The sequence below is a fragment of the Cotesia typhae genome, unplaced genomic scaffold (assembly GCF_013202065.1).
Source record: "Cotesia typhae breed Kobodo isofemale line unplaced genomic scaffold, CoteBio_Ctyphae contig_27, whole genome shotgun sequence".
Classification (NCBI taxonomy): Eukaryota; Metazoa; Arthropoda; class Insecta; order Hymenoptera; family Braconidae; genus Cotesia; species Cotesia typhae.
Window position 1 is genome coordinate 1234737 of NW_027423733.1, and position 12650 is coordinate 1247386.

The 12650-nt window shown below is 30.0% G+C and overlaps 1 protein-coding gene across 3 annotated transcripts; it reads right to left on the reverse strand.

The window, feature by feature from the left end:
- Positions 1–7911: 7911 nt before the first annotated feature.
- On the reverse strand, positions 7912–10479 carry LOC141525786 (uncharacterized). Of its 3 annotated transcripts, XM_074240410.1 has the most exons (4): positions 9082–10479; positions 8670–8917; positions 8321–8564; positions 7912–8133 (listed from the first exon to the last, which is right to left on the reverse strand). In XM_074240410.1, exons 1-4 carry the CDS (start codon positions 9263–9265, stop codon positions 8075–8077), a joined length of 735 nt encoding a protein of 244 aa, XP_074096511.1. In that variant the 5' UTR covers positions 9266–10479; the 3' UTR covers positions 7912–8074. The 3 variants fall into 3 exon arrangements, with proteins under 3 accessions (XP_074096511.1, XP_074096510.1, XP_074096509.1); XM_074240409.1 differs by having other exon boundaries at positions 8321–8905; XM_074240408.1 differs by having other exon boundaries at positions 8321–8917.
- Between the last annotated feature and the right edge of the window lie 2171 nt (positions 10480–12650).

Genomic DNA, 12650 nt, shown 5'->3' on the forward strand with positions numbered 1-12650 from the left:
TTATTAAACTGTAACAAATAATATTGATGGGTACAAAATATTTTTTTCTCCCAAATAAATGTATAAAAATTTTGTTACTGAATAAGTTTAGTACTCCATACTAAATCCTTCGATCAGTGTACATAAATTTATGTTTTGGTATTATCTCTCTGAAGAATAAAACATCAAAACTGATAAATCAGACACGTGACCCTAAGGATCTTTAGGGGTTCTGAATTAAATGGTTAAAAAAATAAATTAGATAAGGGTTTATGAGATCGAAAGTAAAAAAAAAGAGGTACATGATAGCAAAGCCTTCGTTGACATAATTCTAAAGCGATTAGCTGCACGCGTGACAGGACAAAGGTGTCGACCTGCAATTGACAACTTTGAAATAACCGTTTCTCTTCTCGATGTTTGAAATAAAGAAAAAATCATCATGGATTCACAAAGGATCGTTTTATGAATGAATGAAAGTTAAAGTGTTTAAGCTTTCAGAACTGTAAATTTATACACGAGCATATTATTATCCATATAATATTCAAACAAAAAATTTTTTTCAAATTTCGATATAGTGTATAGAATCATTGAATTAAAACAATGCAATTGTCTATGTAAATAGAAAATTTAAAAGTTCACGCATTTTCTATTTATCTTAATTCTCAACGAAATACTTCAATGATAATACTTTTACATAAATAAAACGGAGATTTTAACTAAAATTTGAAAATTCTTTTTTTTAACCATGAATTCTTATGGAACTATCATTTCTGTTACGTTTATTCAATAATTGTGAGATTTGAGAGCTTAAAGAACTACAATATTAATGTATAAGAATTATACCTGTGAACTCGATGAGCACAAAAAACAATAATAAAACCAAATTAATGAACTCTAAAAGCTCAATACCTCAATTACAAGTTGGTTTTCAAGTGCTTTGAATTTAAAAATCCATGTAGCGAAAGATCCCCCAGATGACTTACCGGATAACTGCATCCAGAATTATTTTTTTATAAATACATTCAATAATGACAGTTGGTATTATATAAAAGTTTATAAAAATATGTTTCCTTGAGTCAAATCAAGAAAATTGATGAGCTGATTTTTGAAGAATATAGAACAATTAAAAAAATTTATAATTATTTATTTACATGAAAATCGGTGTAACATACAGAATAGGAAAATTCCAAAATCTTAATAAAAAAAAGCGACTATTCGGGAGCCGAAATGGAGGTGGATTTCTCAAATAAAAAAATTAGAAACACGGTTGACCCTGACAGCCATCCCTGCAACTTCCCGCTACGATCGTAAGTAAACGCTCGATATTGCACTTATTATGTTTTTGAGCTCTTCGAGCTCAAAAATCTGATTTTCGTCTAGTTTTAAGCTCTCCGAGCTCAAAAGTTTGATAGGAGTTGAATAAATCACTATTTTTGGAATTTTCAAATCGCAATAACTTTTGAATGGATCAACCGATTTTCATGCGTTCGAATATCCTGTTACGTGAATGTTTGAACGCTTTACGTAATCATTATCCGTAACTCCTATTCTTTCCCGCTTCACAGCATTATTTTCGAATTTGAAAAAACAAACGGCGGCATTCTACGCAGTTTCATCATCCTCATAAGTTATTTTCAACAAATTTGTTTTTATAATTTTTTTACAATTTCTCAAAATCTACTGTTCCGAATCGGTTCAAATTTTCAGGAAATCTAAGTTTGGTCAAGCCCTTTCGAATGGCACCAATCGCGGTGAAGTCGGTCAAGCCGTTCAAAAGTTATAAAAGTGTCACACACACACACACACACACACACACACACACACACACACACACACACACACACACACACATACACACACACACACACACACACACACACACACACACACACACACACACACACAGTGACACCCTCGCGGGAATAGTCAGGGAAGCTTTCTAGGACCTCAAAACGTCGAGATCTGATGAAAACTCGATTTTCAAAAAACGGGGTAAAACCAATAACTTCCCGATTTTTGAAAATTTTCAATTTTTTAGCGGGAAGTTAAAAAATTACTATTTAGTCTAAACTTAGAATTTAGCTGTCAGCCTCTAACTAACGAACTGCTTTGGATAAATTTTACTTATTTGTAAAACACTAGTATACCCGAGAAAAAATATTTATATATAATTATACATATTTATATATAAATTGGTTATCTATGATTATAAATGAAAAATGGCTAAATATAATCATATCTAATCATATATAACTATATATAACTATATTTAATTAGATATTTATTACATCTAATTAATTATCGGGTTAATTTTATGGATACCCGGGAAAAAATGATTTTGCCTAATTATATATGCTTATATATAATATAACTTATATATAATTAGACTTACATATATATAGACTTACATATAATCATATATAGCCTATATATAATCATATATATAGCCCTAGATAACTCAGGTCTAATCAGATCTAATCATAGATAGACTTATATAAAACATACATATAATAATACTTAGTCTATATATGATATATATATATATATATATATATATATATATATATATATATATATATATATATATTTTTTATATCAAAATTTATATATAATCATTTATATTTAATATATAATCATATATAAATATATATGGTTAGGCAAATTCATTTTTTCCCGGGTAGAGTATTTAATATGGTCCTACGCAATTCTGAGTAACTAATTAAAATGCAAAAAAAAATATCTAGATATAATTTTACGGCTATAACACCAGCTGTCACCCATCCAACTATTGACCATGCTCAATGCTGCTTAACTTTGATGATCTCCGTTCGTCTTGAAGTTTCTGTCTGCTGTGCTGCGGTCTTAGATGATAATGATTCTATGATCCACACACGGAAAAAAGTAAACTGTAATAAATGATAGTCGAGTTGTAATAAATAATGATCAACTGATAAAAATTACCATTTCAAACAGTAAAATCGCTATGTGAAAGTCGAAAATGTTAAAGTATAATAATTAAGAACTTTGACTTTGATATTTATAATTTCGTATGTAAAAAATGATCGTATGATATTTAAAAAATATAAACTACAGTTAGTAAATTTTTATATAAGCAACGTCAATATTTACAAAGTAAAATCCCGACTAGAAATTTTTTCGTGATCCTTAGAAGGACCGGACCGGGCATGCCCGATCTAGACCAGATAAGGAATGTAACGCAGATGATTTGCCTGGACCTGATCAGGAAAACCTTATCTGGACCCGATCAGGAAAATTTTATCAGGACCCGATTCGGAATTCCTAATCGAATCTGGATGAGATTTTCCTAATCGGATCCAAATCAATCATCTGCGTTATATACCTTGGCTAATTCAAATCGGGTATGCCCGGTCCGGTCCCTTTAAGAAACACGAGTGTTTGGTCTCGAGAAAATTGTTTGATAAAACAAATTTATCAATTGATATTATAAATGTGTTATTTCATATATTATTATATTTATCATTACACTATTATGTTATTATTAAATAAATATTATTAATTATATATTAAATATGTTTATTAAATATTTTTAACCAACTAATTAATTCTTATTAATTTTTTTGGTAGAATATTTTTCACAACAAAAAAATGATTAAAAAAATGAATAGGATAATAACGATGTTTTTATTTATCTTCATTAGATGCTTGTTTTTTTATTCTTGAAACTCTGTGACCATCCCAATTTTTAGCATTATTCAATACTGAAGATAATGCTTGATGCAACTTGTTATCAGGAATAATTTCTTCATTATTTTGAAATTTCTGTCTGACTGCAGCTAAAATGAAAATTTAAATCAATTATGTACGTAATGAAATAAGTGATAATAAAAAAATAATAATAATCATGTATAAAAAAATAGCATACAATTAAGAAATAATTAATTAGTTATCAACGAAAGTAATGCTGCCCTATATAATGATTTACTTACTTTTTATACAAGTGAAAAAAGTCGTATCTTTGAAAACTTTTTTATTTGAAGTTGATTTATCTGCGACAAACGACAGTGCTACGTCTCTTGATATATAAGCGCGAATAATATTACCCATATTACGAGTAATGGTAATTTTTCCATCAAGAGAAAAGTAAAAACGTTTATTCTGGAAAAGAAAATTTATTGTAATTATTTGTATGATTATAAAATTATAATGATGTGCATTTTATCAAGTATGACAACTTCAACATTGTCAGAGTTACTATATTAGGTCTTTCTTATATTTATATATTAGATTATAGTATATTAAAAACGTACAATTTTACTCTTGTATTTTTCGTCTTTTAATTTTTCATTGAATTTATCAAACTATTATTATTTACTTGGCTGTATGAAATCTACTAGATCAATATCGAACGATTGAACTTGTAACAGTTTTACCTGCTCAGGTTGGCCCCTAATCAATTTTTAAATTAACTAACAAAACTAACAACAATAAAAATTATCAGGGCGCCACCAGGATTATTAATCACGGTTCCTGGAACCGGTCCAGAGCTGAGAAAATCCTATTTTAGGGTAGAGAGAGTGGAGAAAGGTTGCTGTTAAATAATAAAAATTTAATTAACAAGATCGATCTATATTTATTAACAATAAAAATAAAACTTAACAGAGTTGGCTTAAAATTAGTTAACAAAATTTCATTCACACACACACTACCCACACTTAACAATATCTTAATCTCGACGAGCCCCTCCCGGCGTCTACCCGTCGATTTCTAACTTATTCTCAACGAGCCCCTCCCGGCGTCTACCCGATTTCTAACTACTGTCACCTGCACAGAGACGAATCATATACTAGGGTCGTTAACTCGGCTCACAGGAGTAACAGCCCAGCGACGAAACATAGACCTAGATACTCCTGCAGCTTATACACACTTTACTACAGAACAACAGCCCAGCGACGAAACATAGACCTAGATGTTCTGCAGCACACTCTCATAACCCACACCAGCTACAGCAGTAACGGCCCAGCGACGAAACATAGACCTAATCACTCTGCAACTCACACATAACCCACACTTGTCTCACACTCACACTACTAACTTGACTCTACTTTATAAATTTTACTTTAATAAAAATTGACTGTAACTAATTTCAATTAAATATTCCAAATCAAATTATTCAATCATTAGTAATTTAATAAAACGATAATTTCCAATTAACAATCAATTTCTAACTAACTACGACAATTCTCAAATTCCAATTGTTAATTTTAATTCTATTAAAATATTAGATGGATTAAAACTCCTCAGTAACTTATAGTCATGGTCTTAACAATATAACAATAACTATTTAAAACAAAAGGTCTTAATACCTTGGATTAACTTTTGATAATTAAATAAATCACAATATAAAATTCTCAATCACATTCAAAATTATTAACATAAGTTTAATTAATTAATTCTGACTAAATTTTTACTGTGACAATTTTTGACTCAATTAACTAATTTCTAGGACTTAATGTCCACGCCGATAATTATCAAGTTTCAGTAATTTCAATTTGACTACTTCACGGACTTAATCCCCAAAAATTACTAAATTTCCACGTGATATAAAATAATTAGTTTTACAATAAAATATTTTCATTAAATAATTCCTAATATAATATTCTTAATAATTTTCCAATCTATATTATTTTCAATAATTAACTCTTAATAATTTTCTTAATATATTTTTCGATCGGTATTGTTTTTCAATAATAAATTCTTACTATAATATTCTTAACAATTAATACTTAATAATTTTCCGATCTATCCTATTTTCAATAATAAATTCCAAATATAACAATCCCAGTAATTAATTCTTAATATAAAATATTGTCAACAATTTTCTGATCGTTTTATCAATCATAAAAATTCGACACAGGTCGAAATATTCAATTTTTAATTGCTAGAACATTTGCTAGCTGTTTTGCTTGACCTCGGGTATTGGAATTTACTGCGACACCAAAAATTGACGCTTGACTAAAATTCCACGAATAAAAATTGTCGATTTTTTTTTCAATGACAAAAGTTAATCAATTTTACTAAGTTAATTGTTATAAAAATTACAACAATAAAATTAACGAAATTTTCGGATGTTGATTTATTAATTGATTATTTCTAGTTATTAAAATTTCCCCGCAAGGTCGATTGAATGATCCTCGGGTATAAACCCTAGGGTGATTCAAAAAAAAAGAATATTTTTTTTTTCGTTTGGTACTCTGAAAAATAGGTTCCTAGACACCTCTAAGAAAGCCTCTCCAAGCATGAGTTCTTAATTGTAACGGGAAGGTCCTCCTTCTTACAGTTTTCTATTTTTTCTTATTATCAGATAGAAAAATTCATTTCTCGCTTCCAACTACTTGAAAAAATATCTTGTTCCTTAGATTTTGTAGGAAATTGAATGCTCTATAAAAAAGGTCTCTTACGATTTTTTCGTAAACCCAACCGTTTAAAAGATATTAACGGTTAAAGTTTGATTATTTTTGGGAAAATTTTTTATTTCTTATGAATTTTATAACTCAATGAAAAAAATCATTATGAATGATGAAACTCATAGTTTTGTAGGAAATTTACTGCTCTATAAAAATGGTCTCTTATGATTTTTCGATCAAGTTGAGCGTTTACGAGATATTCATCGTCAAACATCAATGCATATCAATTTTTCTAGTTTTTGATCAATAATTCGAAAAATTTCAATTTATTCTGTGAGTTTCAAGGAAATTGAGACAAATTTGAGTTTCTATGAATAGAAATATGTTATGAACTATTTTTTTAATTAGTTTTTTTAGTCTTGGACATGTTTGATTACATTAAAACAAAAAATTAGTGCATTTTTTTAAATATATAATTCAATTTAGTGTGTTTCACATGTGTTTCACTTTTTTATCGAAGAATTTATTTATTTAATTATCAACTGCCATATAATTTTCAATATTTTCAACATAACGGTACACTTTTACTGTAAATAATTTCCTCTATTGCAGTTTGGGTAGTTTTTTCGATGTTCTTTGATAATTTGCAATAAGTATTGGAATTGCTCTTCATTTTTGTCAAGCATTGATTATACTCACTAACTAATGCAACAGCTCGTTCTGCTGAATCATTAACAACTTTCAATTGGTTAAAGTATTCTTTATTTTCAATGTAACTGTCATTAGTAGGCCACGATTCAATATCTTTATCAAGGAAGTCATATGGTAAATCAAAGATTTTAAAGAGATTTAAAGACTTTTTAGAAACAAAGTCACTCAGACTTTTTGCGTTAATGAATTCAAATCGTTTTTATCAATTATAAATTTTTAGCTTTAGAATCTGTACCGTTACGAGTATTAACAGCTCCAACAATATTTTTTTACTTCCAATGAAACGGTATCGTCAAATAATGATAAAATGGCAAGTTCATCACTTAAATACCATAAATGCAAAATCATTTTTTCATAAGTTGCTGAAGAAATCAATGAATTGATATTTTTGTACTCGAATAAATTTTTCAAAAACTGCAAGTCATGATCAGCAGCAGTTGTTGCAGAAGTTGATGAAAACCAAGCTTTTAAATACAGTGTAACTATAAATATACAAATTTGCCGAAGACCGTCCAATTCTTTATTAGAAAGTTTAAATTCATTTCTGAATAGAAACATTTTTAAACTGTAAATTGCCTTCGCCATCCACCTAGCATGATGAATTGCACCAGGACGTTTGAAAAAATTTCTTCTTGAGGCATTTCTCCAAGGAAAATCAACGACAATTCCAACAATTCTTTATAGTCATCTCGGGGTTGTAGTAACTATCAAAAACAATTAAAAATTTGTCAGAAACAAGAAAATTTTTTTCTTAAAATCGCAGTTAAATCATACCTGTAAGGATTGTGCAATTAAACTAGATATTTCATTTTTTTATCCAAAATGATATCAGCAACAACAGTATCTTCAATTCCAGCTTTATAATTAGTTTTATTTATTTCATCCCATGATTTTTTAAATCTTCCGAACATTGGTACGTTTGGCCCAGATGACACAGGCCAATATACTTCAAATGCACTTCTCAATATGATCTCAAAAATGTGGTGACGACATGGTAACTAGATTAACTCTCTTCCCAAAGTCTTTTCAATTGCCTTACATGTACCGTTATGAATTCCTGTATAAAGAAAATAGATAACTATCGTTAAATTTAATATTTTCAACAAATTGTAGATTATATTTAAAATCCAAATGAGTAAATAATTCTCAATAATTTCAAAAGTGAAATTCAGTAAGCAATAAAAATTAAACTAGAACGTTAATAATTAAATATTTTTTAGATTAAATTATCATTGATAAGTTACCTGTATTAACTGCCGTCGTGTCAAAACACATCGCCTTAACATAATTAGTAATACCCCATTCACTCAATGTCGATAAAATGGCTGATGTTTGATTGTCTGCCGTCCCAGAATTCATTTTTGGAACCCCAAGTAATTGTTCGGTACCAAATGCAGTTAAAATAACTGGTAGCCGTTCCACAGATTTTGATCCAACAAGGTCATTCAGCATTTTTCCGTCCCAATGCACAACGTATTTATCGTGTGTCTTAAAGTTGTCATTAAGTCCTTTAGCAATGTCTTCTCTTTGAAGCATACGAGCTCGTTGAATTGAACTATAACTGAGCGTTGTATCTTCAATTTTAATACCTACTGCTAGTAAAACCGGAGCAATAATAAACATCGCATTTCTACTGCTGACATTAGCTCGGTCGAGTCCAAAAATGACTTCAGGAGTTAAGACATCAAGTTTTGCTCGTTTTGTCGGAATTGGAGGTTCATACTCTGAATCAGATCCAAAATTTGTAACTCCACTTAATGTATACGTAGAGAACGACTCTGATTTTTCACTTGGAACAATCGCATGACTGGTAGACGGTTGATCTAAGTCTGGAATAAGATCTGTTTTATAAATTAAACGAAGAAAATGTATAGAATTTATTCATTTTGATGACAAATAATTAAGAAAGGACTCCAAAAATTGTCTAGTCAAATGTCATCTAGTCATCTATGAAAAGTTACACTACTACCTGACTTTATAATAATTAAATATCTCAGATACTTACTACTCTCATCTATTCCCATCATAGTTGTGGTTAAGTTTGATACAGGTACATTATTAGAAAGAATCTCTTTATGGGTACCGAATTTTTGATCCAAATACAACTTTCTAATATTATCATCAAGCACTTTTAAGGATTTTTCGCTCACAATGTCGAATAATTGTTCAAGATCAGTCTGAAATTTCATTTCCTTTTGGTTTTGCGCTGAATTCTTTTTATCGAAATTTTTTTGTAATTTTAACCATTGACTGTGATAGCGAAGAAATTTTTTGACTGCATTAGGAGCTCCACTAGTTGGAATCTAATTTTTCTCCACAGTTCAATAACTTGGTCAACTGAATTTTTAGCACTTTGTTTGATTGAATACTTTAAAATTTTAAGTTGGTAGAAAAACACACGCATAACCTCTTTCACTTTTGGTAACTTACGTTCCGAAATTCTTTGTAGAGGTATTCCGATAAAACGTATTTCTTTATTCATTGTAGGTTAATTGATGATAAATAAATTTATGTGATGATTATAAGACTTATTTAAAATGAATTATTTTATTACGTATTCAAGATGATCAGTTTTAGGAACACTGAAAATACGGTATTAAATGGGTAGATACTGAAGATAGTTGAGAGTAAAAAACATAGATGGCGTTAGTTTCAGAAGACAAACAGAAGAAGAAATGGAATTTAAAACAAAAATCCCCTCGAACGAAAATTTTATGTATATTTTGTGAAAAACAAATTAAAAATACGCACTGAACAAATTTCATAATAATAAATGACAACGCGATTAAGATTTTAAATTATTAAAGATAAAATTTAAAAAAATATTATTAGAATAAAAACTTTCAAATGAATTTTTGAACAGAAAACATCTATAGGAGTTGCTTTTATAATAAAAACTCAAATTTGTCTAAATTTCCTTGAAACTCACAGAATAAATTGAAATTTTTCGAATTATTGATCAAAAACTAGAAAAATTGATATGCATTGATGTTTGACGATGAATATCTCGTAAACGCTCAACTTGATCGAAAAATCATAAGAGACCATTTTTATAGAGCAGTAAATTTCCTACAAAACTATGAGTTTCATCATTCATAATGATTTTTTTTCATTGAGTTATAAAATTCATAAGAAATAAAAAATTTTCCCAAAAATAATCAAACTTTAACCGTTAATATCTTTTAAACGGTTGGGTTTACGAAAAAATCGTAAGAGACCTTTTTTATAGAGCATTCAATTTCCTACAAAATCTAAGGAACAAGATATTTTTTCAAGTAGTTGGAAGCGAGAAATGAATTTTTCTATCTGATAATAAGAAAAAATAGAAAACTGTAAGAAGGAGGACCTTCCCGTTACAATTAAGAACTCATGCTTGGAGAGGCTTTCTTAGAGGTGTCTAGGAACCTATTTTTCAGAGTACCAAACGAAAAAAAAAATATTCTTTTTTTTTGAATCACCCTAATAAACCCCCATGAAAATCACTAAATCCAAAACTAGCAAATGTTTCACTATTAATCTATTAATAATCGTCGATTAAACGATCCAATTGATAAATAATTAGGAGAAGTAACTGGGCATTGGATAAACCGCGGTCCACTTCCTTCCCACAGAGCAATAATTGACACCTTGACGAACAAAACGATGATCTAACTCACTCGTTGAGGATGAAGTCCTAGTTGTAGTTGGCTTCCTTCGTCTCGTCAGTACTCTCGGGAACGGTCCTTTTTGATCTCCGTGGCACTCAGTCTGGCGGTCACACTACTTCTCCCTGTTCCACTGCACGGCTCACCTATTTTAACCCAAACTCACCTCCTCCTATTCTCCCTTTAAGCCCGAAGATCGAGACGCGCCAGTGCTATGTCGAATAATTATCGATATTCGGTGACTTATCGATTAAGGGTAATTTTACCCTGTTACAAACTCATTAAAATTTTTTATGAAAAATATTTTGAATTGAATTAAGTTATCATTTAATATAGATAAATGACTCTTATTAATTTGATCTGATACAGATACAACCTAATTTATGGTATAAGTATGACAATCATGATGTGAAACATGTCATACTTAATAATTTTTTATACTATGATAACTGTATTTAGTCCTGATGCAGTATACTTTACAATACCTGATTATATTTTACATCAGGCTAGCCTCATCAAGTCCAGACCTGGTCCTGATGTAGTATGCCTTACCATACTTTATTATATTTTACATCAGGTTATCCTCATCTGGTCCAGGAATGGTCCTGATGTAGTATGCCTTACCATACTTTATTATATTTTACATCAGGCTATTCTCATCTGGTCCAGACCTGGTCCTGATAGGGCTTACCGGATTCGGCAAGCCTTATTCTATCCTGATCCGGTCCAGATATATTATCTGGTTCAGCCTAACTTTTTTTCTAGTCGGGTTATTATATTTTATATAAGGCTATCCTCATCTGGTCCAGACCTGGTCCTGATGTAGTATGCCTTACCATACTTTATTATATTTTACATCAGGTTATCCTCATCTGGTCCAGGAATGGTCCTGATGTAGTATGCCTTACCATACTTTATTATATTTTACATCAGGCTATCCTCATCTGGTCCAGACCTGGTCCTGATAGGGCTTACCGGATTTGGCAAGCCTTATTCTATCCTGATCCGGTCCAGATATATTATCTGGTTCAGCCTAACTTTTTTTCTAATCGGGATGGTAAATTTTAAACGCAACGCTAAAGGTGGAACTGTAATTATTGATGTGCTTCGACGGGTAAATTATACATTTTAAAAGTAGAATTTTTACTGTTTCAAACGTTAAATTCTCCCAGAGTGTAGGACCTTCCCCTTCTCCTAATTTGTAACGTTAGTGCTTTTGCAGAGCATTAGCATGTACTAAAGTTGAATCGCGTTATGAGTCCGGCTTGTTTTCTTTGTCTTTGAACCAGACTCGCGTTAATAAGAGAGAGACACAAGGAGGGCTCATAATGCGACTCGACTGTATTTTTTTTGCCAATGCGCATGACTTTTTTAACACGTGTTGGACAGCACCGATTTCAATACTGCCAAGATAGCCAGAAATACGTGGTTAATAAAACTCCTGACAAAAATGACCCTCCAACGTTCTTATAGCGTTGCGGTTAGGTGATAGTATCGCGTGCGTTAAGGTTACTATTCGAAACTCGGTTAGGGCAATATTTTTCTGAATTTATTTTTAAGGCAAGCGTAAGACTTCTTCACAATAAATGAATGCAAATGTGATTGAAATCTTATCCTCTCCTCCAGCTCCTCTAAAAAACTCCGAAAATAAAAAATGTAAAAAAAAAAATATTAATTAAACAAAAAAAAAAAAAAAAAAAAAAAAAGACAAAATAAAAAAAAATTTTTTTATTTATAGTTTTTTTTATTGTTAATTTTTTTGTTAATCCCGATAGCAAATTTAATAAATTATATCCGAAAATAATATTTAAAACTATAAAATTTAAATAGTCAGGGTTGTTATTTACTATTATTATTTTTAAAAATTACTTGGCGTGATATTATAAAATACATATTAAAATGGCGATTTTTACTGTTTGAAACTGTAAAA

Excerpts from the sequence above, each read along its gene's own strand:
- LOC141525786 (XM_074240408.1), bottom strand. The coding sequence starts at position 9,265 with ATGAAATTTCAGACTGATCTTGAACAATTATTCGACATTGTGAGCGAA. Across the intron at positions 8,918-9,081 it reads GATGGGAATAGATGAGAGTA|ATCTTATTCCAGACTTAGAT; the intron begins GTAAGTATCTGA and ends TTTATAAAACAG. Across the intron at positions 8,134-8,320 it reads CACGACGGCAGTTAATACAG|GAATTCATAACGGTACATGT; the intron begins GTAACTTATCAA and ends TTCTTTATACAG.